Source organism: Drosophila erecta, unplaced genomic scaffold (assembly GCF_003286155.1).
Source record: "Drosophila erecta strain 14021-0224.00,06,07 unplaced genomic scaffold, DereRS2 tig00000059-arrow-arrow-pilon, whole genome shotgun sequence".
NCBI lineage: Eukaryota > Metazoa > Arthropoda > Insecta > Diptera > Drosophilidae > Drosophila > Drosophila erecta.
The window spans coordinates 15,127-39,854 of NW_020825204.1; the positions used below are offsets into that span (position 1 = coordinate 15,127).

Here is a 24,728-nt window from a genome sequence, read left to right on the forward strand (position 1 = left end):
TTTTTTTTTTGTTTTATTTCTTCCTCATCCACATCCCCATCCACAGTCTATCCCCAACATATTCGACATAATTCATAATGGGTGCCTCAAAACTCTCACACAGACGCAACAACTAATAGTGCATTAGTAGACTTAAACGAGTTAAAAATCAATCGAAATAGACTTGCCCTCGAAATAGTTATATAAGCTGTACATATAGCCGCCAATATACAAGAAATATATTTTTAAATGCCAAAAAGTGAGCGCTGCTAACTACTTTAAGCTGACTTCAATCAGCGGAATTTGGAGTGGAGTACAGTGGAGTTGGTATATGATGGATGATTGGATAGGATTCTGGAATATAATAGCCGAGTTGGGCAGGCAGCATTTTCTTGTTGACTTTTATTTTGGCATGTACGAAATCGAAACTACGAAAATCAAAGCAAAAATGTAACGAAAAACAAAACGGAAGGCAAAACAAAGTAAGAAGGAATATTAAATTATTATTAGTAATGGTTCTGGGGAAACAAGGCATTCGCTCGCATTCGACAAATGAAACCGAAAACAAACATTTAAATTGTAGACAAATTTTAAGTTACCACTAAAAAGCCGGGTGCCGAATGCCGATGGAGATTATGCGCAACTTTATTGTGCAACGCAACTAAGTGTAATTATTATAAAAATTGGTACACATGCATATGTATTGTTAATTATTAAAACGCTGTAAATAATACAATTACGTAGGCGGGGTGACACGGAAACACACATGCATATAATTAAATTAAGCATAATTACATGCCTAACTATAAATAACTATATATTGGTATATATAAAGATATATAATATATATATTTTTATATATATACACGATGAATTAAACTAAACAACGTAGAAGTTATAGTTAAATTTTTTCGAAGTGACAAGATTAACGTGCAGCAATAAGCAACCGACGAGAACAACAACAGCAACCACAAGAACAAAAAGAAACGAAACGCGCCTAGTAATAGTTAATAATTCTATTTTGTTAAGCGTTATTGTAGTGAAACGAAACAAAAGAAAACAAAAACAAAACAGAACCGAACCGACAGATCGAACAGCAAAACCAACAGAATTAAGTTTTAAGCTGGAGTTTGGAAGGTGGAAAGCGAGTAAAAACCAAAATGAATGCAAAACATGTTGTTCATTGACAAAGCTAAAAGTAAATATATATTTTGTACAAATATAATTAAATTCAGCCGCAGCTAAAACCAAGTACACTTATTAAAGTTTAAGCAACAACAGAACAACAACCAATTTAATATGCAATTACCGTAACAGTAGTTGATAAATCAAACGAATAAAACATCAAAAATTGTAACATTTACATAACTGCCTTCGTTTCTCTAATTTTAACTTTATGGATGGTTATAAAAACGGAAGGAAATGACTTCGGTTATTAAGGTTCAGTGTGACCAGGCTAGGTAATAAAGCCATGTCCATCTGTTTCAAACAAAAAAGTCAGACAGTTTGATTTCCTATTTCCGCCTCTTTGATGAAAAACCTGGTACCAACTGACTATAAAAAGATTAATCAACTCATTTCGCCGAAGAGCTTAGTGCAATACGAGAAATTCTTTTGGCATGGTAAATCGATCAGTGTTGGTAAGTCGCCGAACAAGTCTGGCAGTGCTGTCAACTCAGCTAAAAGTGCATTCCTTGCTGCGCTTTCGACAACGTGGTGTCGTTTCTTCTGCTTCTGCGCTTACAACTTTATCAACTACTAGGTCGTTAAGAATGCACAATCAATGTGATGTTTTGGTCGAGTCATCCAGGTACAGTCGCAACGAGCGAAGGCGATTTCGGCGCCAACGATGGAGGGCTCTGTCGCTAATTCCAGGTCTAAATATGAGAGAACCAGAAGCTAAAGAGGTCAGCAATCGGCAGAGAAAGAGGCGCATCGAGGGCAACGTGTCTGACTGCACCAGCGAGGAGGATGTGTCCATCAAACGTGAGTTGGACATTTGTACAAAGGGCCCAAAGGACAAGGTTCACGTTAAATGCGAAAATGGGTTCCCGAATATCAAGGAGCAGGAGAACGGCAACACGATCACGCTGCCTTCCCTAGCTCTACCACCACCACCACAATCTTGGCTATATCCAAATCAAAACGGGGGCTTTCGGAACCCAAACTTTTATGGTAACCAAAGCTGGAACTCTGGCGTCCCATATCAAAATCAACCGCAGTGGAAAGCACCAGTAAGCTGACAACCAACTAATCATTTAAACAATTAAATTAATCCAATTTTAAATGCACTTTCGCAGTGGCAATCACATGGCGATTTTGCGAATCGACCATTAAAAACAATGCAACAAGGAAGTTTCCCAGTTCCAACAGGGTATCCGCCTGCACCTGAAGATCTTATTACAAGGGAATCGTATCTGAAGCCTCTGCAGGAATCCAGCAATCGGATTAATGTCATCGAAACGTATTGGAACACGAAGTATATCCATCACAAGTAAGGTAAGGTAATAAGAATGTATACCCAACTAAATAGGAACCTATTTGCTATTAAGGTAGTTTTAAGATTTAAACCATAGCTGTGTCGTGAATGTCACAATTTCCTTAATACTTGGAAGTTTTATCAAAGGGCCTTAAGATTCCGAACAGCAAGTTAAGGGTTAAAGGCGTAACATTATGAAATGCATTGGGTTCCAACACCTAAGCAAAGTGAGTGCATGCGTGTGGGTTGTTATTGTGATGGTGTGCGAGCAGCAACAAAACAAACCGCATATAAATAAGGAGAGCGAGGGATTGTTGCATACTTGTGGGCGGCGGGGTGGGGGTGAAGCTGTTCTGTTCCATCCGCTCGCAAAGTTCAATGGTCTTTTGACACAAATGATGATGATGTCAAGTTGAGCTCGTCCTACGCTCCTGCCGTTCTCTCTCACTCTCTCGCTCTTTGGTGCTCTCTCTTGCTTGCGCTCTTTTGGGTGCCAAGTCCCTCTTATCCCCTCTGGGAGCCTTCACTTCAGTGAAGCGGTTAGCTACCGTTGTTGTTGTTGCTTAAGTGTTTGTTTGGGTGCCATGCTGGCTCTCTCAGCTCCAACAACAGCAATGCGGCCGGCTTACGAGCCTCGGTACTCTCTCCCCCTCTTTTGGGACTCGCTCTTTGCCGAACGGAGAACCTACCGCAATTCGTTTCGTGTTCACGGCTGCATTTCCTTGTTTATGTTTTGCGAAGCCAAATGTAGGGTACATCGGTTAAGTGCCGAGCCAGGAGATAGAGAGAGCGAGCGAATGAGTACCGTTATGTTGCCGGAGCTGTTGCAGGCTGCGCAACTTGCGGCTGCAGCTTTTTATTATTTGCAGTCCCTTTGACTCTGGCTTCTTCTTCGTGACTGTTACTTCTCGCAAGGTACAATGGTGCAACTTTGCCAAGTGTTTATATTCGAAAGAAAACAGCATTTCTGCTTCCCACTACAGTGCATTGGCATTTAAACTTATCCTGAACTGTCAGGTTCAAAAATTGCTTATTTTTTACAATTGCTAGATTTCTTCTTTTTTACAATTGCAAGATATATTCCTTTACAAATTTGGCGTGCAGTTATTCTTCGTCTGAAGGTTTCGGTGGTTTTTTTAGTTTAATTCTGATCGAAATCCGTTAAATCCGTCAACATTTTGGATATATCCAGATGTACCATTATTATTTGGTAAGTCATATTAGATTTATCTTTGCAACACAAGAAAGTAGGAGAGGGTTAAAGTCCGCACCCTATGCCCCAGGAATTGAATGTGTCCCACTGTGCATGCGAGTGCAAAACTACGCAGTTATGCTGTGCATTCGCCACCGCCCCCCTCCCGCTCTCTGTGGGGCCGTGCTCAACTGTACGCCAATTGGAGGAGAGGAGGAGCTCTGCCGCTGGGGCCGCGGACTGCGGCGCAGCAGCGCTGTCGCGGGTCCTGGCTGCAGTTATCCTGGCGGCAATCGAACACTTTAATCATTTAGTTCTTGCACTCTCCGGCAGCAAGTTGTGTTTTTTGATTCTCGTCGTATTGTCGTCGTTTCTGAATTGTTGTATATCGGTATCAAAATACACACATCTTGCATACTCACGCAACTACGCCCACAAACATACACATATACATGTACGTGTGTCCACTTGCACGTAGTGTTGAATCCGGATCAGTATCGAAATCAGTTCGAAAACCCTTAGTGTGTGCGTGCTCAATTCAGTTTTCAAATTGAAACTACATCATTTGCAACGAAGAACATTTTCCAGTCCCAGTTCCAGATCCATTTTCTTTCGAGCCGAGTTGGGAAAATCGGCGTGGTATACTTTGCGGCGCTGGCAAATAAATGTAAGCGAACAGAAGAAGAATGCAGCGGATATGTAGTTACAGTTACAGTTACACCATTTTATTTGCAAAAGTGCCCACACCCAAAGTCGATTTTTCGCCCTGCATTCGTGTGTGTGTGTGTGTATGTGTGCGAATAGTAAAACGGGGCTCAATGGGGCGGCTCGCAGTCGGCGAAATCTCAATTTCTCTACACTCTGATATATATTTGCCGCCTACACATACACGCACACACAGAAGTTCATGCAGCTGCGTTTCGTGCAGCGCCGGCTTCGCAGTTTTCATTTCGCTGCCTGCAGCCGCCATTTAACCTAAAAAACGCCGCACAGGAGCGGATTCTTCAGCGGGAATCGATCCCCAAATATACCAATTTGTTTTCCACACATTAGTTTTCTAATGCTAATTCTTATATTTGTGGCACAAAATTCTATTACATAGATCTTGATTTTCAAAGACTACAACGAATGAACCTACCTGATTAATTGGTAGAAATAAAAGAAACAAAATTCGAGAATTTTAGTGTAATTATCGCAAATGTATACTTTAACATATATTCTTCAATTTCCATAGTAGGCTTTCTAAGAGTTTTTGTGAGCCCCTGATCTCAGAGGCTCCCCTTTGAGGCGGCCCTGCTTAGGCAGCGCAGTTGACGTCGACGCCGACGCCAGCTTGCAGTTAAGCTCGCTCTCTGGCTCCCACTCTCTATGTGGTGCTCAATGGCCATTGCATATCTTGTGGCGCGCTCAGCTGACTGCTGCGCTTCCGCTGCAGCCTGCGCTCTCACTCTCTCTCTATCTCTCCGCCTATATATCCTGTTTATTTTTGCCGCACCCAAATCAAATGCAAGCGGCCTCAGCCGCCGTCCTTAGAAGTTCTGCTACTTTGCTGACCCGTTACTTGCCCAGAACTCCTTTGCACGCTCTCTCACTCTCTCTCCTTTCATCCTCTGCCTTTGCCTTTGCCAAGGTGTGTCACTTTTTTGTTTTGTTCCTGCCCTTTGAACACTTCTTCCCCATTCTTCCAGTATCCGTGTGTGCGACTGCGAGTGTGTGTGTGCCTGCATAGGTATGTGCCATCATATCCATCAATTAGCCGGAAACAATTTCCAACTATTTATGAATGAAAATTAATGGTTGCGCCCCCTTATTTTGGGGGCGTGCATCGCAAGAGGAGGAAAATAGGAAGTTTCCTTCGGTTGACTGAAAACGAAAAGGAATTCACGAGCTGCCAAAAAGTTTGTGAAATTTAAAGAGTGTCAACGAAAAATGATTTTACTATAGATGCAGTATATCAGATCTAATATAACTATTACTCCCTTGATTTACTTATTAGCACATTTCTTTTTTTATAACATATCAAAGTACATGTTTATTCATGGTTGCTAATTAGATAGTAAGATGGTCCAGACAAATGGTCACTATGTTTGAGCAACTGTTTTGCAAAACAGATTTCCCCCATTGTGCGCAGCTGTCTTTGGAACAAGAAATGCATTCGTAACTTTGGAGTCACCCAGAAGGAACTCTGTCGAATTTCAATTTAAAACAAGTTCCCATAACGCAATTATAGAAATACTGTGCACTGTAAGTGTGTATGTTTTGCGCAAAATCCAATTATAAATTACCTCCGCCGTCGAGCATCTGAGGAATCCACCTTGCGGATATATGTGCTCTGGCTGTAGGAAAACATATAGCCGTGTAAGTTTGATCCATTCCCATCGGGAGGCTTTCTCTTCCCCGAGCGGGCGAAGAGCACCCGACAATGACGACTTCTGTTTCTGGCCAAGAAGCGTCTCTCTCTTGGGGCTCTGCTCTCCCGATTCTTGGACATGTAGCCGCAGTACGATTGCCCTCGTCGGTGGGGCATAAAAATAATTTCCACGCCGCTCGGCAAATCAGTTTATTTCTGTTCTGTTGAGTTGCAGGAACGCGTTCTTTTCTACTTTCCGTTCGGTTTTATTTCCTTATTATTATTGTTATTACGAATTAGTTTCACGTTTCGGTTTGGCTTGGTTTTTTATTTTTCAAACGGCACACACCATCAACACAATTCGATCGATAATATTCCAGATATTATTTGCTTCGGTTATTTCTATTTGTATGAGTACAACATTTTTGCGTTTGTCTCGTCTTTTGTTTTGTGGAGCGTTCGGTTATTATTAAAAATATAAAAGCAAACATCGCCAGAAAATTGTTTCGTAATCGCGTAGGCACCTACGATTAGCAACCACTCTTATTTGATTTTCCCCCGTACAGAAAACAAAGGTAAAGCGGGAAATATCTTCTCCCTTTATGTAATCCGAACAGATATTCCAATATTTTGGCATTTCCCCGAATCGCTGGTAACCAGCTACTTAACCTCAAATACATAACGTCAGCATCTCTCGCATCAGCTGCGATCAGATCGGCCAGATCGTTGTTGCTTCAGAAATATTTTCGAAAATATAATCCCGCCGGCTACGCAGCGGCGCAATTCTATGCTCCTGCATCTCCTCACACCGTCCCAGCATCCATCCGATTGTTTATTTTTAAAATATAACTTTTTCGCACGATTTGCGGCGTTGAATGCAACAAACTGCCCAGACAAGTTGCGAAAACTCAACCCAAGGTGGAACGTTCTGTACCTGTACTCATGGACAACGAGAAAAATATTAATTATTGAGTAATAGGCATTAAATACTCTTGATTGGGTTGAATCACAATTGCAACGAAATTTGTATTATTTCTTTATTATAATATCATTTCATTCAATGATACCCTTTTTTGTATACACATTGGTAAAAGGGAAGAACCTTCCTGTGTATTCAATCGTACATTCTTACTAATTGCGTGCCACCATTATAAAGGCCAATTTGAATGTGAGCTAAAAATACTTGCCTGCTTTTGGCCAATTTATTGTTTGGGTAATAAGAAGCAGACCCGCTGAAAGAACATGGCAAACAACCACATATTAAGAAAAGAAACCATACGTCAGTTGGTTATTTTGGGCTATAAACAATAACACCTTTACAGCTATGGGTTTTACTTGATCATTCAGGTTTTTCACAATTCCCCATTTGATTATGTTCCCCATTAAGTGAAAGTCAATGAAATGCCAAATTCAAGAATAGTTTTCTGTAGGCCTTCAATTCAATTAGGGGGGCACTTTTAATTGAATCGATTTTCCAGTCAATGCTCGGGTATTTTGGCCTTATTTGCATTTACCAGGCAGTCAGTCAGCCCAATTCAGTCTGTTAGCCAACCCAGCCAGCAAATTTGCAAGCCACAGAGCCAAAGAGGCCTCGACATTTGTATGGGTTTGTTCAAAATGTTTACTCTTGGTATTTTCCCCCCATTTCCAAGAAGTGCAGGCCAGCCCGCATTTCAGTTAAATTAAATTAAAACAATTGATTTTTATTGTAACTTTGTATTTCGTTTCTCTTAATTTCTCTTTCAGTAAACTTTCTGGCATACCACATTACTCATACGTAGTGGATATCGTTGGTGTGGCGCTTTTAACTAGGCTATAGTAGGAGGAGCTAAGAACGGGCAGCGGACTTTCTTTAATCCACTGCCGTTGCTAGGAGTGTGCATCTGAAAGGGGTAAGTAAGGGCTGAATTTGCAGGCTGGAGCTTGTACTAATCATTACTATCCACTTGCAGACTTCACAGCAGTATTATATCTACAGCCACTTATTTGATTTACTCGCCATCTCTATTTCTGTCTATTGAACCAGTTTTCAAGCAAGAAAGCTGTAAAGTTAATCGCCTTCCATCTAATAACTGCGTTTAAACTAATAGCACAGAATATTCATTGGCTTAGCTAATGCTTTGGTACTCTAAGTCTTCCAAATTATTTCGTAGAACTTTGTGGTATTAGTTTGCACCGCATCAGTAAGATTATATCAAACTTTTGAGTCGAAAGAAGTGACTCAATCGCTTGTACTAGATCTAAGTTTGGAGATACATCTGATTTTAAACAAGCACATCCCTTCAGCAGCAGCTACCGCAACATGGTCGAGGGTCAGACAGCCGTGCAGCAGCAGCAGCAACCACCATCCGGCGCGGGCGGTGCCAGCGGCGTGGGAAGCACCACCGGATCCGCAGGAGGACCGACTCCGGCCAACAATGTGACCAACAGTCAGCCCCAAACCAATGGGGGTACCACTGCGGCAACAACTGCCGCAGCGGGTACCGGATCCACGACAAATGCGGCCGGTGGTCAGGCCACAGCAAACAATGCTGCGAGCAACAACAATAATAATAATAATAATACCAACAACAACAATAACAATAACGCCACTGCAAACAACAACAACAACAATAATAATGAACCAGACCCCAAGACCAATTTGATTGTGAACTACTTGCCACAGACGATGTCGCAGGACGAGATTCGTTCGTTGTTCGTCAGTTTTGGCGAGGTGGAGAGCTGCAAGTTGATACGCGACAAGGTGACAGGTAGGATTGATGCAAAATGAGACATTATAGTGGCATATATTAAATACAACATCGTTGCAGGCCAAAGTCTGGGGTACGGATTCGTGAACTATGTGAAGCAGGAGGATGCGGAAAAGGCAATCAACGCATTGAACGGCCTCAGGCTGCAGAACAAAACCATCAAGGTCTCCATTGCGCGCCCCAGCTCCGAGAGCATCAAGGGTGCCAATCTCTATGTATCGGGTCTTCCAAAAAATATGACACAGTCGGATTTGGAATCATTGTTCAGTCCGTACGGCAAGATCATAACCTCGCGTATTCTTTGTGATAATATCACTGGTGAGTTGTGATCCTAAGAGGCGAGAATATATGGTATATATCTATGGTTTAAATACGATTGAAAGGATCTTCGACTTTCGGGTGTTGTAGTCGCTTTTGAGAGCATGTCCAATCTAAAATCTATTAAAAAATGTTTGCTGAATTAATTTTAGTCTATGGGTTTTGGCACACTTTTGTTTCTATTTTTGCTGGCGCTCCACAATATATTCTCCATGAATTATAATTAATGCAAATTTTATTTACACTTTTATTTTTACATGTAATACCAAATAAGATGAACATGCTGCGGGTATGTTTTTATTTTATTTTTCCTATGTTTCACCATTTTTTATTGCTGTTCATCGCTCATGAAGTTACACTTATTATGCTATAATAATTCAGACCAGACGTTTATTACGGTTGACAACCTTTACTCTAAAACGCTCTGGAAAAATATTAAAATAGCATCGCTCACATTATTCCACACTCATCAAAAGTTAGTAGTAACGCATGGCTTAAACATATTCAGATATCGTGCGCATTCGCCTTGCTTCTAAGTAATTTTCATCCGCTGCACATATTTGCTTGCATAAAATATACAAACTCCATATATGATGACATATCACATGATTTTAGGTCTCTCCAAGGGCGTTGGCTTTATACGTTTCGATCAGAGATTTGAGGCCGACCGGGCCATAAAAGAGCTGAACGGCACCACTCCGAAGAATTCCACCGAACCCATAACCGTCAAGTTCGCCAACAATCCTAGCAGCAATAAGAACAGCATGCAGCCTTTGGCTGCCTACATCGCGCCCCAAAACACGCGTGGCGGACGAGCATTTCCGGCCAACGCTGCTGCCGGAGCGGCAGCCGCCGCCGCTGCAGCTGCCATTCATCCCAACGCGGGACGTTACAGGTCAGGAATTGCGGAACATACACTAAATTATTCGAAAGATTAATTGTAATTAAACTTTCATTTCAATTTACACTACAGCTCTGTAATCTCGCGGTACTCACCGCTGACCAGTGACCTGATCACCAATGGCATGATCCAGGGCAACACCATTGCCAGCTCCGGCTGGTGCATTTTCGTCTACAACCTGGCGCCCGAGACCGAGGAGAACGTGCTGTGGCAGCTGTTTGGGCCTTTCGGAGCAGTGCAGTCTGTTAAGGTGGGTTCCAATAGAATTGGAGTTCATGCTCCCATCCAGCACAAATTGATAACTACTGAATTCTTGTGATATTTCGCCAGGTGATTCGTGATCTGCAGAGCAACAAGTGCAAGGGCTTTGGCTTTGTCACCATGACGAATTACGAAGAGGCTGTTCTGGCCATTCAATCGCTGAACGGCTACACACTTGGCAACCGAGTTCTTCAGGTCAGCTTCAAGACCAACAAGAACAAGCAAACGTAATTATTAACCAAGTTGGCTGCTGTTGTCAATGCCAATGCGGCGGCGGCAGCTCTGGCGGCCAATGGTCTAGTCCTCCATAATCATCACCACCACAGCAACATCGGTAGCATCAACAATAATAATAATAACAGCAACGGCTGCAGCGCAGCAGCCTATCAACTTGGCAAATACGCTAACCACAGCAGCAACAACAGGCAGCACAACATCAACAATAGCACTAGCAATATGAGCAAACAGAAGCCAGCATCCTCGAGCAACAAGCAACATTCAATGGCGCCACCTAAGAGATTGGCGAGCAGCACTGCAGCAACAACTGGGGATTTGGCCGCAACTGCCACCAACAGCAGTAGCAGCAGTCACTCGACGTCCAGCGGCGATGCCGGAGCCATCGGCACTGCCGCATCCTCCTCGTCGTCGTCGTCGAGCAACATCTTGAAGACATCCACGAAGTTTATTTACAATAAGCCCCAGAACCACTACGAGTTGTTGCAGCAGCAGCTGCAGCTGCAGCAGGAGTTCGCCCAGTTCTTGACCAATGTGGCCAACAGCGCCGCAACTCCATCCAGCAACGGCTCGGCCAACACGGCAAACCAGCGTAATGGAGGCGGAACCATCGGGATGGGTCTGGGAATGTCGGCCAATTCAGCTGGCGGAGGTTCGGGCAACAAAAACAGTAACGGCAACAACGGCTATATGCCAACCTGGTCTAATTGGTTCTTTTAAAGTTTACTTTGGTTTGTCATCAGTCCATTTCACGGATCCTTTGTAATTTTAGGCAACGACTACTCAGTTTTTGGTTTTGATGGTATTGATATAAGTTTGAAATGCGCAGAAGTTTAAAAGTAACAGAATTGTTCACATTTTGAGTTAAGAATTTGTTTTTTCATTGAAATAATGTAACCATAATTTTTTACGTTGACTAAGTTTTGAAATCGTTTTTTTGTTTATGCCCCCATAGTTTTTTTTAAGATTAGATTCAATTCGTAGAACTTACATCTTTTGTTAATGCACTTTTAAACCGTCTAGTCGACTTTCCCAAAGAGAAAGCTTCCATGGGGAAAAGGGAAACAGAAAAGATAATGCTATAGTTAAGTTTTTGTTTGAGGTGTAGAAGACGCATACTCTACGGATATTTTTAAATAAGAGTAAAAATACAACTTGCAGGCAAAGAAGCCCCAATCCACCAAAGAATGAAAACAAACTTGACAAATATTTAAGCTATAAATAAATGTATAAAAAGAGATACGAAAACAGAACTGAATGACTAAACAGATAGAGACGTTTGGCTTATAGTCAAACCACTTGCAAATAGACAATGCAGAATGAGAAAGCAGCTAGATGCGAAAGAAAACCAAACAAAGCAAAACAAATAAGACATACGCGTGTTTATGTTTTATAAATTCAATGTACAACTTTTGCTAAAAAAAAAATAAATGGTGTATGCATAATATTACAATTAAACCTTTTATTCTCGATTACCATTTGTTCAATTGCCCAGTTAACCTTCGCCTAGTCACCTTAATATGTTAACCATTACCTATCCTTCGGTATTACACTTAAATGTAGACTCTCTATATCTAAATCTTAACAGGGACATTAGCATGAGGGACAAAAAGCCGAGAGGAAACAGCCCATGAGAATTTCTTCAAATACAACGAATAAATATTTAAGAAAATTTGAAACCAAGTGGAAATGTAACACCTGTCGAGTCAGAGAGAGAATTCTAAAAACAAAAAAGTAACCAGCGATTGTAAAGCTTAAACAAAAGCCAGCTAAGTAAGCTAAGCACGCCACTCCAATCGAAGTTAATGTAACTAAAGAAAAAGATCAGAACAAAGTCCCTCCCTAGACAAACAAGTGAGCAAGTAAAATGATGAAATGAAAACTTAGATGACAAAACGCGTTTCAGCCTAACGAATTTGTTTAAGCCCAACTCAACAGCAATAACAAAACACAAAGTAACGAACAAATTAAACAAATTGCCAAACTAAATATAGCAAATTTTAATAAACAGAAATGGACATGGAATGAGAAAGCTGACGGAATGGTGCAAGTTTTTCAAAAGCCTGGCAATGACAAGTTATGAAACGATATACATACATATGATGGTGCTTCACAGAATTCCTTGTAGGAGAAGTTAAATGCAAAGAATAAATAGTAATTATAATATGCAGTTTTCTGTTCCCTTAATTTCAAGTTCGCCCTTTCCTTTAAAGTGCCGTGAGCCCAAAATGGAAAAATCGAGATGTTACTCAACATTTACTATGCTATATCTCTCTATAAAATCTATAACTATTTATGAAAACTATTACATATGATTAACAATATATTGATGTTGTGTATTGCAAATTTTAAATGTTTATACATACATACATACCGCGAAAATTATTACGAATACTAATTCATGGCATGCGAATAACGGAAATCCATTTTCATGTATACGTCAAGTAAATTTATTGCATACTACTTAAAACTAATTACCATGAACAAATTATATATTCAAGTATATATATTATGCGATTATTAGGTATGTATGTGTGTAGTGCATAGAGAAACCGGAACGCCAAGCCTCCAATATTTGTAGAGCTCAACGGCTTTTTCTCCCCTACTCCTCTAAATCTACTAGAAAATTCAAGAAAAGAAAACCCCACATTACTCACACTTATGCGTAAAAGCTTGACTGAAATTAAAATAGAAATTCTGGCTTTTAAGCGTAAGGTACATACATAAATTAGGCATAAAACCTTCCAGCAAGTCTCAATGCAAGTTCAAGAAAACTCAACATAACGTAAAAGCTATAAGGAGAACACCAAATGAAACGTTTTTTATACAAGATGTAAAAAATTGAGGCACAATTTTTGGTGCATGCGTATGGCACGGGGTAAAGCAGACATACTTGAATAGACGTGAATAGACATGCTTCGACATGATATCCAGGCATACGCGGTTAAGTGAATGAAAAGCATGAACAACAACAAAAAGCAATCGATTATATACATTTTTTAAGATGAAATGTTTTATAAATGATAAATACAAATGGATGAAAACCAAGAAAGTATTTTAAAAATTTAAATATATACATGAGTACTATATACAAAATATTAAATTATATATACATATTAAATACTTACTGGGTAACGAACAAAAACACCGCACAATAATATACAAAACAAAACGAAAACGAGGAAGGGGAATGGCACGTGAAGAGAGGAGAAACATACGTAAATTATAACAAATACCAGAAAAGAATGTTTAACTAAATGCAGAAAAGACTAACGAATCGAGAAAACTATGAAACCAGCAAATTTATAATTTTTACATGGAAATCGCAATAATGTTAACATTTAAAGAAGACGAAAACAAAGAGCATATCTTGAAAACAAAGGAAGAGTATTGAGGAGGGATCTCAAGCATGGGAACGAAATCGAATACACAAAAATCGACAAGTTACCACAAATTTTAACTACCAAGTGAATGGCTTAATTACGGCACACTTTTATACTTTTACACCAAAACAAAAGAAACGAAACGAAACAAAAGCAAAAACCAAAGACGTATGTATAAATGGCGATCGATTTCTCGAGGCACCTTCGCGTTCTGAAGCCAATAAGGTTGTGCAAATGCCTGCAGACGCCACCGGAAACGGAAGTCTGCAGAGCGCCCTCTTTAGGCGGCTTGTAAACGATGCAGCGATGCAACCGTGCCACCCTGCAACCGCTGCATCGTTTACACTCAGCTTGAAATGTCTGTTTCTCTCACACAGATCACACACACACCCCACACATACACACTCTCTTATCCTTACCCACTAGTCTCACTTAAATGAATGTTGAATAGCAAGGAAACCCAGAAGAACCACGAGCCACTCGTGTGAAAACAAAACGAAAACTGACGTCTAGCAGTTGCAATCTATTTGAGAAGTGTAATTGATGGCTTTTAGGCGTAGCTACACATACAAAGAACTGGCGCCTCCAGATCGGTTGAATTATCGGGGCAGGAAATCGCCTCCCCTCACACTTTTGCCTGATTTTGAACTGTACGAACATACTATCTATCCCGGCCCAGATCTTTGTTTCGGCTGTAGCATCCTCTAAGAAGAACCGGCTATCGATCATATTACGAGGAATCGAATAACATTTTGTAGTGCAAGTCATCAGTAAGTTGCGGACGGAAATACGCTCTTTATATATGTTTAAATGTTCAAGCAAGAAATGGAAACACTTAAGATATATTATAAATTTATTAAAACCAAATCTTAGTCGAAACGAACTTAGTCAAAGGTACTAATTTTAAGCACTATTGTTAAACGCAAGTCAAAAGGCAACGGATGAAGGAATCACTTTAGCCAAAACGGAAACAAAAATATTGAATCTTAACTGAACTCAGAAACTCTAGTGGCATTCGCTCTTTCAAGCTCAACATAAGTTAATGAACATATGAATTCAACATAACAGATTATAATAATTCAAACTTATTTATATTTGTCTATCGGTTAGCTTGCATAATACATTTATGCCACATATTACATATGTATGTATGAAGAACTATGCAACCTTTTTTCTCGTCGTTATAAAAACATAGTCGAAATATTGGTGGACAGTATCGTATTGTAGTAGCTAATATGTATTTACCTTTAATCATCACCGAACAAAACCGAAAACAATTATTCCAATTTAATTAAAGTGCATAAATTGTATATTGAATTACTGTCGAGTTCTCTCATACGGACACAACCTTAACGTTTTTCTTCAAATTCGCATTATATTACTTAAACGACAAAAACCAAGATACCGAAACAAAACAAAATCACAATATTAAGTGCGGAAAATGTCAAGCAAATTTATATAGCATATTTATGGTATACTCTGTGCAAGATTTATTAAGAATCAATTATACTTCATTATGGGATTCCTACTCTGGCAGTCAAAGAGATCGGTTGTGTCGCGCGCATGCAAAAGTGATTTATTTTTTGCTTATCGGTGCATTCCCTTTTGTGCTCAAAATAGCACAAATCATTTATTTGGGCGCTGCTTTGAGCGGTGTCGGCAGTTTGACAAAAACAAAAAGTGCATCAGGTGAAGTGCATTCAAACGGTGCTTTCTGCCCTTCGGGCAAGTCATCTACCTCACCCCGCGCAGAACTGCACAAGAGGTAAACAAACTTTGCTTATCAGTAAAACCGAACTGTTTATGCTCTGTTCCGGACATTTGGGCCCGCAAATTATTTGCTGAATATTAAGACAATATAAAAACAATGAATGAAAACAGTTTCGATGACTCTCAGCTTATAAAGAAGCAGATTGATCATGAAAAAATGTTCTCAATAGCTGGAAAATTACCTAGTAAGATTAGAGACGAGTGCCGATCAGAAATTCAACGCATTACATGCAATAAGTCTCAAAGCAGTCCCACCACAACAACAGTGACATTTTCTAGTGCCAGTAGCAGCACCATATACACAATGGCAAATCCCACAATGAGCAGCATCTGTTCTGGTTCAAGTGTAGCAAACCAAGAATGTTCCCAATTGACCAGCCCCGACATTGCAGCAAAAAATCTAAGCGGTGCTGCCAGAAGATTACTGGATGATCAAAATCGGAAAGCAGGCAAGAGAAAAAATGCAAAGCCACTGTCCCCCATCCTTAAACCGAAAAGAGTGAGCAGTACCCAGGGCCCGCACTTGGTCCCCACAATTAACCAGAAGGCAAGCTCTAGTAACAGGTTTGCTATTCTCGACACGGACATCATTACTAATGAAGAAAACGGGGAAGACATGATGTCTGAGGATGCCGATGATGCTAGTGCCCGCATGGACGAATTTCAATCTGCAGAAAACAATACTGCCAATAAATCCCAGGAAACATCTAACGCCAACAATCAACTCAAAGATTTTAAAAAACCACCCCAAATTGTTGTTAATATTAGCAACTTAAATGACCTATTTGAGCTCATACAAGAAAAGGCAAGTCTAGATAACGTCGTAGTCAAAGCTAACCAAGGGGAAACAGTCAGAATATTTCCCAAAGACAGTGACACTTACAGAAAAATTGTTAGCTATATGGATGAAATTGGTATGCAGTTTCACACTTACCAAATGCTGACAGAAAAAGCACACAGAATTGTAGTAAGGGACTTACATCACAGCACACAAAACAAAGATATAACGGCCGATCTGAAATGTTTAGGCTATGAAGTACTTCACATTCACAACCCTAGTTCAAGGGTTAATAAAGATGAAAAACTCAATATTTTTTTCATTAACATTAAGCCCTGCCCTAATATTAATGAAATTTATCACGTGAAGACCCTTTGCCGACAGAAAATACGGATCGAAAGGATGCGAAAGTCTAGTGAAATTGCACAATGTCGACGTTGCCAGGAGTATGGCCATACAGCTAAATACTGCCGCAGACATCCAAATTGTGCCAGGTGTGGTGAAAATCACCAAACCACACAATGTACACGTCCTGTAGATGCTCTGCCCACATGCTATCACTGTTCTCACGATCACATGGCTAGTTATAAAGGTTGCCATAAGTACCAGGAGCTTCTCCGCAGATCTATGGGGCCTGCGAAGAAGGCGAATCACTTAAATAGGCAGAATCATGGGTTCAACCATAGAGATCAGCAACAGTTTCCTTCCGTGCAGATTAATCGCCGTAAGAGTACTAACCAGTCAACTGAAGATCAGCAACCAACACAACAACACCAAAATATGGTACAGCATCAACCATCTATAGGCCCTGGGGTAAATACAAAAGTATCCTATGCCACAGTAGCAAAAGAATACTCTAATACAACTCCCTCCAAGGATGGACCAGCTCAGCGACGTTTATATAACTTACAAACGCAACAGTTATCGCAGCAACAACGACTGAACACTCAGCAAAATAATTCACTTGACGTCCAAGCATTGTTACAACAGCAACAACAACAGTTCCAAGAATGGCAGCAGCAAATGCAACAACAACAACAACATCAGTTTCTTATGTGGTTGCAACAGCAGCAACAAGATCAGCAACATCACAGAAATCAAACCAATCAACGACTTGAAAAGCTCGAAAGAATGGTATTTGAAATAACCACCATGTTAAAGCAAGGAGCTGGGAATGAACATACCTACCAGCTTTCTAACAACGCTCCACACCCACAATGAATCCACTAAAGATTCTTATTTGGAATGCCAACGGCATTTCAAGAAAAGCTAAAGATATTGAGCTTTACGCGCACAATAATAGCGTGGACATTCTTCTTGTGACGGAACTTAGAATTAAAAGAGGGGATACTGTTAAGATATATGGTTATGCTTTCTATCCAGCATTTAGGCCATCGCAAAATAATAATAGCGTTGGTGGAGCAGCCGTGTTCGTTAGGACAACTCTTCGCCATTTCCCGCAAAGGGTCATAGAGACACGCAGCATACAAATGTCTACAGTAAAAGTAGCTACAGGACTGGGTGACGTGCAGTTCGGCGCCATTTACTGTCCTCCCAGTGTTAGTATCGACGAAAGACAATTTACTGACACAATACGCTCTTGCGGCCAACGGTATATGATTGGTGGCGACTGGAACGCCCGACACTGGCTTTGGGGCGACACCTACAATTCACCCCGGGGGCGTGAGCTAGCGGAAGCCATCTCTATCACTGGAGCTAAGATACTTGCAACTGGTTCGCCAACCAGGTATCCTTATGTACCCAGTCATACGCCTTCCTGCATTGACTTCGCGGTGCATCATGGTATACCAGATTCCCTAACAAGTATAACACAAAGTTGGGATCTGGACTCCGATCACTTGCCTTTGATCATCAGTATTGTGACAGATAGTACCCATGTGAATCCAAGTCCACGATTAGTCAACAAGCACACTGACCCGCTCGCTTTTAGTCAACAACTGGAGAGCATGATCCCGTTGAACATCACGCTAAATTCTGGTGAAGAAATTGAAATGGCTGTTGATCACCTTACGCAAAGTATTCACAGGGCTGCGACTGCATCTACGCCTTCTGTTCCTCGGACAGGCACCCCCTATGGAATATCCCTAACAAGAGAGGCTAGAGAGCTCCTGACACAGAAAAGGAGACTCAGAAGGCGAGCAATCCGATCTCAAGATCCCTGGGACCGCATCTTATGGAACCGTGCTGCAAAACAACTACGAAATGTGGTAAGAGACCTTCGAAGTATCTTTTTTGAGCAGAAGCTGGCTTCTATGGACTATACGGTGGATGCTGGGTATTCACTCTGGAAGTCCACCAAATCCCTCAAAAGACAACCGTTCAGACAGGTACCCATTAGATGCCCGGGAGGTGAACTTGCTAAAAACGAGGAGGAACAGGCCAATTCCTTTGCAAATCATTTGGAGACTAGGTTCACCCATTACCAATTCGCTACAATGGAGCAGAATCGAGAGACGCTTGACAGCCTAGAGATACCCCTACAAATGTCGCTACCAATTAAACCAATCAGGGTTGAGGAAATTGCCGAAGTCATTAAATCAATGCCAATAAAGAAGACTCCTGGCATCGACAATGTCTGTAATGCCACGTTAAAAGCGCTACCTCTCCGAGCCATCCTATACATGGCGAAAATATTTAATGCTATATTTAGGGTGCAGTCCTTCCCAAAGCAGTGGAAAATGGCAGCAATTCTCATGATACATAAGCCTGGGAAACCTGAAGAGGATCCGGAATCGTATCGGCCCATAAGTCTGCTGTCTTCGCTATCCAAGATATGGGAAAGGCTGATTGCCAACAGACTAGGTGACTTTATTAAGGAGCGCCGTATCCTCCCAGATCACCAGTTTGGATTTCGACAGGGACACAGCACTGTGGAGCAGGTTCACAGACTGGTTAAGCACATTATTCAGGCGTTTGACGACTTGGAATACTGCAATGCTGTATTTATTGACATGCAGCAAGCATTTGACAGAGTCTGGCATATCGGCCTACTCTGCAAAATAAAAAAGCTGCTTCCAGCACCATACTATGGAGTCCTGAAATCTTACCTGGAAGATAGGAAGTTCATGGTCAGGGTCAGAAGCACCTACTCAACCCCTTGCTACATGAGAGCTGGAGTTCCGCAGGGCAGCGTCCTCGGCCCGCTGCTCTACTCAATATTTACCGCGGATTTGCCTTGCCCAAATATGCACCATATGGAAGCTCCCAGGAAGGCCCTACTCGCCACTTACGCTGACGATATCGCACTGTTATACAGCTCCAGTTCTTGCACTGAGGCAGCACGTGGCCTCCAAGAGTATCTCAATACTTTGGCTGCATGGTGCAAAAGATGGAACTTAAAGGTAAATCCACATAAGACCATCAATCCTTGTTTCACCTTGAAGACTCTCATTAGGCGCACACCACCCATACAATTTGATGGCGTAACCCTAGAACAACCTCTGCAGGCTAAATACCTTGGGATCACCCTTGACAAACGGTTGACCTTTGGCCCACACTTAAAAGCTGCGGCACGGAGATGCGGTCAGAGAATGCAACAACTGCGATGGTTGATCAACAGAAGAAGCACCATGACACTTAGAGCCAAAAGGGCAGTATACGCCCACTGTATAGCCCCGATCTGGCTATATGGAGTGCAGATCTGGGGTATTGCTGCAAAATCGAACTATAAACGCATTGAGGTCTTGCAAAATCGTGCAATGCGTGCCATCACCAACTGCCCATACTATGTACGTAGCTCAACCCTTCATCGGGACCTTAATCTGCATACAGTGGAAGAACAGATCTCAAGGCACACAAGCAGATACAGTGATAGGCTTAAAAGACACCACAGCATGCTAGCAAGACGCCTACTCCCTGCCAGGCCTCTAAGAAGGCTTAAAAGAAAGGGCTTTGCCAAAACAATTGGACAGCTTTAAAGACCCCCTCGACGTTTGAGACTCTGTTGTTAGTCTTCCCACGATAAGTGAGAAGTTTGGTTATATTATTTATATGTTTAATTGCAATGTTATGGTACTAGTACTGCATGTACGGATTCGTCGCTTTATAATAATAAACATTTAAAAAAAAAAAAAAAAAAAAAAAAAAACTTCATTATGGATTACTCTGAGAATTTACAAACAACAAACACACACTACACACGATGAATGAAAGCAAAAATTTATTCAAATAAAGCTATGAAATGATGTGTTTAAAAAATATTTCAGTGGTGATTTTTATTGTACATATATAATAATAACTTATGATTTCAAAGACGCCTACACGGCCATGTCCATTTTGATCTTGGGATATGGATTGTAGTCGACTATCTCAAAGTCCTCGAAGCGGAAGTCATCGATGTCCTGCACCTGACGCTTTATGTTCAGCTTGGGAAAGGGTCGCGGTGTCCGCTTCAGCTGCTCCTTCAGCGGCTCGACATGGTTCAGGTAGACGTGCGTGTCGCCCATGGTGTGGACAAAGTCGCCCGGCTTCAGACCTGTCACATGGGCGATCATGTAGGTGAGCAGGGCGTAGGAGGCGATATTGAAGGGTACGCCCAGGCCCATGTCGGCACTCCTCTGGTAGAGCTGGCACGATAGCTCACCGCGCGTGGAGACGAAAAACTGTGCCAGACAGTGACACGGTGGCAGGACCATCTTTGGCATATCAACAGGATTCCAAGCCGACAAGATGATGCGCCGATCTGAGGGATTATTCTTGATAGTGTCAATCACCCGACGCAGCTGATCGATTCCCTTGCCGCTGTAGTCGTCGTCGCAGGTGGCGTACTCCGCCCCGAAGTGTCGCCACTGGAAGCCGTAGACCGGGCCCAGATCGCCAACGGAACGCTCCGTTAACCCCAGGCTGTCCAGGAACTCTCTGCTGCTGTTCCCGTCCCAGATGTGCACGTTCTTCGCCTGCAGCAACTTGGCGTCCGTCTTGCCCGCCACGAACCACAGCAGCTCCTCGGCTACTGCGCGGAAGAACACACGCTTGGTGGTCAGCAGTGGAAAGGACTCCCGCATGTTAAAGCGCATCTGACAACCGAACATGGACAGCGTGCCCACTTCCGTGCGGTCCATCCGCTGCTCTCCATTTGCGAGGATTTCACTCAGAAGATCCAGGTACTGCATCTCATCTCGGTTGACAGGCGCCTGCTGCTCAGTTTCATCTTTTTTTGGCGTTTCTACCATTATCGCAAAAGTTTATAATCCCGGCAAAATACGTGGATGCTTAAAAATTGGAGGGAATTTGTAATCGCTCTAGTCGATAAATATTCAACATTCGAATCGACCAGATAGGTAAGTGATAACTCGATAACTTTCGATTACATCCATTCAACCGATTTTCAAATTCTTCATCCATCCAACCGTTTATAGCACAAAAAGTTCACTTTATTAAAAAAATACAAATTTGGATGGTCGATCTACAACAGAATGTAATAGAGTAATGACGATTTGAAGCAGATAATTCAGCCCGTACATTTTGTACAGCGGTGAAGAAATAAATAAAATACAATCAAAAGTGGATAGAAAACAAAGTAATAATGACGATTGAAGAAGTACATTTAAACACAAACGAAGTGTACATCTATATATTGAAGAATATTGTGATCGGGCAGTGGTCGCTTCCAAGGCATTGTCTGCGGATCTCGTGCTCCACCACCTTGGACACGAATCTCTCCGAGACGAGGCAATAGTCCAGACGCCATCCAACGTTGCGTGCTCGTGCATTGGCCATGTATGTCCAGAAGGTGTAGGCCCCCTTGCGGTCGGGATACAAATGCCTGAAGGAGTCCACAAAGCCGAGGCCCAGCAGCTCTGTCATTTTGTCACGCTCCTCCTGGGTGAAGCCGGCATTCTTGGTGTTGCTCTTCGGATTTTCCAGATCAATGGGCATGTGGGAAACGTTCATGTCGCCGCAGATGACCACCGGCTTTAGAGCATCCAGTTTCTGAACGTACGCCTGGAAGAGCTTTTCCCAGCGCATGCGGGGCTCCAAGTTTACCAACTTTCGGCCTGAATTCGGCACGTACACATTAATCAAGTAAAACTTCTCGTACTCAGCCGTAATCATGCGGCCGACATCATCGAACTCTTCATTGCCAATGCCGTATTCCACGTTTATGGGCATTATCTTGCTGTAAATGGCGACGCCGGCATAGCCACCTGGCATGCACAGCCAATAGGGATGATATCCCGGCAGTCGGGTCACCTCCTCAGGCAGTTGATCATTTGCGCACTTGGTTTCCTATAAATTATATTGGATTAATATTTTTATTTAGATTGGATAGCCACCCTAGCTCACCTGCAGGCAGAAAATGTCTGGCTCCTCGAGGTCAATCAACTGAAGACCATCCTTTTTTAACCAGGCCCTCAGACCGGCTACGTTCCAGCTGCAGATTTTCAAGTTGAATTCTTTGTCTGCTGGCAAGGCGAAAGCGTCTTTATCCAATGTTACAGTGGTTTTGGTCTCGGCCTTCTTGGCTTTCTTGGTGGCTGGAAAACAAAAGTTGAGCATGGTTTGCAAGCTTTTTAATACGGCAGCTCCACCGCAACCGGATTGCTCCGCTAACATACTTTTCGATCCACTCTCCTCATCGACATCGGGATCTTCAGCCTTAACAGCCGCTTTTTTTCGGCCTCGAGCTGCAAATAGCATATGATTAGAATGGCATTGATATTTAACATATTTTTGACAATGTGCCCACCTGGTTTACTTTCCTCTGCTGACTCCTCAATAACTTCGACAGCCTCCGCCTTGACGGGAGCTTTTTTCCGTCCTTTAGCTGCGGATTAAAATAAGTATTATTAACTTAAAATTTTCAAAATTTACATTGACTTCAGAGTTGCCCACCTGGTTTGCTTTCAGTCGAGGGCTCGGCTTCTTCAACTACACCGTTTTCCTTATCGGCGGATTTATTTTGCTTCTTCTTGGGTGCCGGCTCCTTGGATTCCTTCTTAGCGCGCTGCTTAGTGGACTTTACTTCGGCCTTGGGCTCAAATTCTTCCTCAGTCTCACCATTCGTTGTTTTCTTGGTGCGTTTTTTAGGTGCAGCTGCAGCTTTTGGAGGGGATTCCTCTTCTTGTACTACTTGGAAATCTCCTACAGTCTCGGCCGATGGTTCAACCGCCTTTCCCTTCTTGGCTCGCTTGCTAGCAGCCTTTGGCGGCACCTCATCCACTTCCTGCTCTTCGAGAGCAGCTGCGATCTCAGAGTCTGCCAAACGCTTGGCTCCGCGTGCCCGCTTAGGAGCTGTCTCAGTTTTCTGAGCCTTCTCCTTGCTAGTTGTCGCTGGTTCAGCTTGTTCTATCGACGTTGCTACCGCTTCCTTTTTTGCCCGTTGTTTTGGGGGCTCGGCCGCTTCCTCGGCCACTTCATTTCCTTCTGCCGGCGGCTCCTTTCGCTTCCGTCCCTTGGCCTGAGCCGTGGATGGTTTCTCAGTCTTAGCGCGTCCCTTAGGCGGTGCAGGCGCCTCTTCTTCAGGAGCAGGAGTGGGCTCCTTTTTGGCTCGTGCCTTGGACGCCTTTCCAGCTGGTGGATCGGCTTTGGGTTCTGCTTCTGCAGCCGCCTTCTTGGCGCGTCCCTTTGGCTTGGCCACCACCTCCATCTGGCCGTTTTCTTCTATATCCTTCGGCTGCTGCTTCTTCTTGCCACGTGCGGTTGCAGTGGGCGCCTTTTGAGAGTCGACTTCCTCGGAGTTTTCCACAGCTACAGCCGTTTTGGTGGCTTTCTTCGCGCGCGGCTTTCCTTTCGCCGGAACCTTGGCTTCCTCGGCGGCGGAGACTGCGTTTTCGTCTACACCATTCCCATTGGCATTTGGAGTGGGGTCAGTGGGTTCAGATGCCAACGCCTCTGCTCGTTTTTTCACGACCTTGGCACGCGGCATTATGTAGTTCTGATTCTCGGACTGTGAGTTTTTCAACAATAACTTGAATGTACTTCCAGAGACTTTTCAGTTCCTTCTTTTGCTTGTTTTGCTGCGCGACTGCCGCTTGCTTCAGTACCCGATATCAACAAAAAGAAAACTGCGCGGGCAACGCGATTTTTCAAGCCGGTTGGCATGACTTTGGTCCGCTTACAACACTAGTTGTGTGGCATCTCTGGAAATATACAATGTTGAGAAAAATTGTCACTTTGTGACGTCACTAGTAGAACACAAATAGGTCCAGCTCAGCAACCTAATTAACAATCTTTATCATTGAAGATCTGTAATTACGGTAAGTTCAGTATTGAAATATTGGAATCATAATTAGCGACATGTGTCGATATTTCGAACTCAAAGATTTATATTTTTAAGCTGTTGTAACTTTTACAAAATACGAAGATGAGAA

At 42.4% G+C, this 24,728-nt stretch overlaps 2 protein-coding genes and 1 pseudogene across 3 annotated transcripts; 1 reads left to right on the plus strand and 2 right to left on the minus strand.

Annotated features, from left to right (window-relative positions):
• The first annotated feature begins 3,974 nt into the window (after window positions 1-3,974).
• Window positions 3,975-11,678, plus strand: LOC6541731 (annotated as a pseudogene).
• Window positions 11,679-20,620: 8,942 nt separating this feature from the next.
• Window positions 20,621-21,703, minus strand: LOC6541382 (thymidylate synthase). Its single transcript, XM_001968459.3, has one exon. The coding sequence runs from the start codon at window positions 21,585-21,587 to the stop codon at window positions 20,673-20,675; it is 915 nt and encodes a 304-aa protein (XP_001968495.1). The 5' UTR covers window positions 21,588-21,703; the 3' UTR covers window positions 20,621-20,672.
• A 215-nt stretch (window positions 21,704-21,918) lies between these two features.
• LOC113564232 (recombination repair protein 1) lies at window positions 21,919-24,497 on the minus strand. Of its 2 annotated transcripts, XM_026979820.1 has the most exons (5): window positions 23,251-24,497; window positions 23,105-23,182; window positions 22,974-23,042; window positions 22,702-22,892; window positions 21,919-22,644 (listed from the first exon to the last, which is right to left on the minus strand). In XM_026979820.1, the coding sequence occupies exons 1-5, from the start codon at window positions 24,281-24,283 to the stop codon at window positions 21,985-21,987; spliced, it is 2,031 nt and encodes a 676-aa protein (XP_026835621.1). In that variant the 5' UTR covers window positions 24,284-24,497; the 3' UTR covers window positions 21,919-21,984. The 2 variants fall into 2 exon arrangements, with proteins under 2 accessions (XP_026835621.1, XP_026835620.1); XM_026979819.1 differs by having other exon boundaries at window positions 22,702-23,042.
• Between the last annotated feature and the right edge of the window lie 231 nt (window positions 24,498-24,728).

What these genes read in the sequence shown, in the direction of transcription:
- LOC6541382 (XM_001968459.3), bottom strand. Translation starts at nt 21,587, where the DNA reads ATGGTAGAAACGCCAAAAAAAGATGAAACTGAGCAGCAGGCGCCTGTC.
- LOC113564232 (XM_026979819.1), bottom strand. Translation starts at nt 24,283, where the DNA reads ATGCCGCGTGCCAAGGTCGTGAAAAAACGAGCAGAGGCGTTGGCATCT. An exon ending in CTCGACTGAAAGCAAACCAG is followed by an intron (nt 23,183 to 23,250) that starts GTGGGCAACTCT and finishes TTTAATCCGCAG; the next exon opens with CTAAAGGACGGAAAAAAGCT. An exon ending in CAGACATTTTCTGCCTGCAG is followed by an intron (nt 22,645 to 22,701) that starts GTGAGCTAGGGT and finishes TATAATTTATAG; the next exon opens with GAAACCAAGTGCGCAAATGA.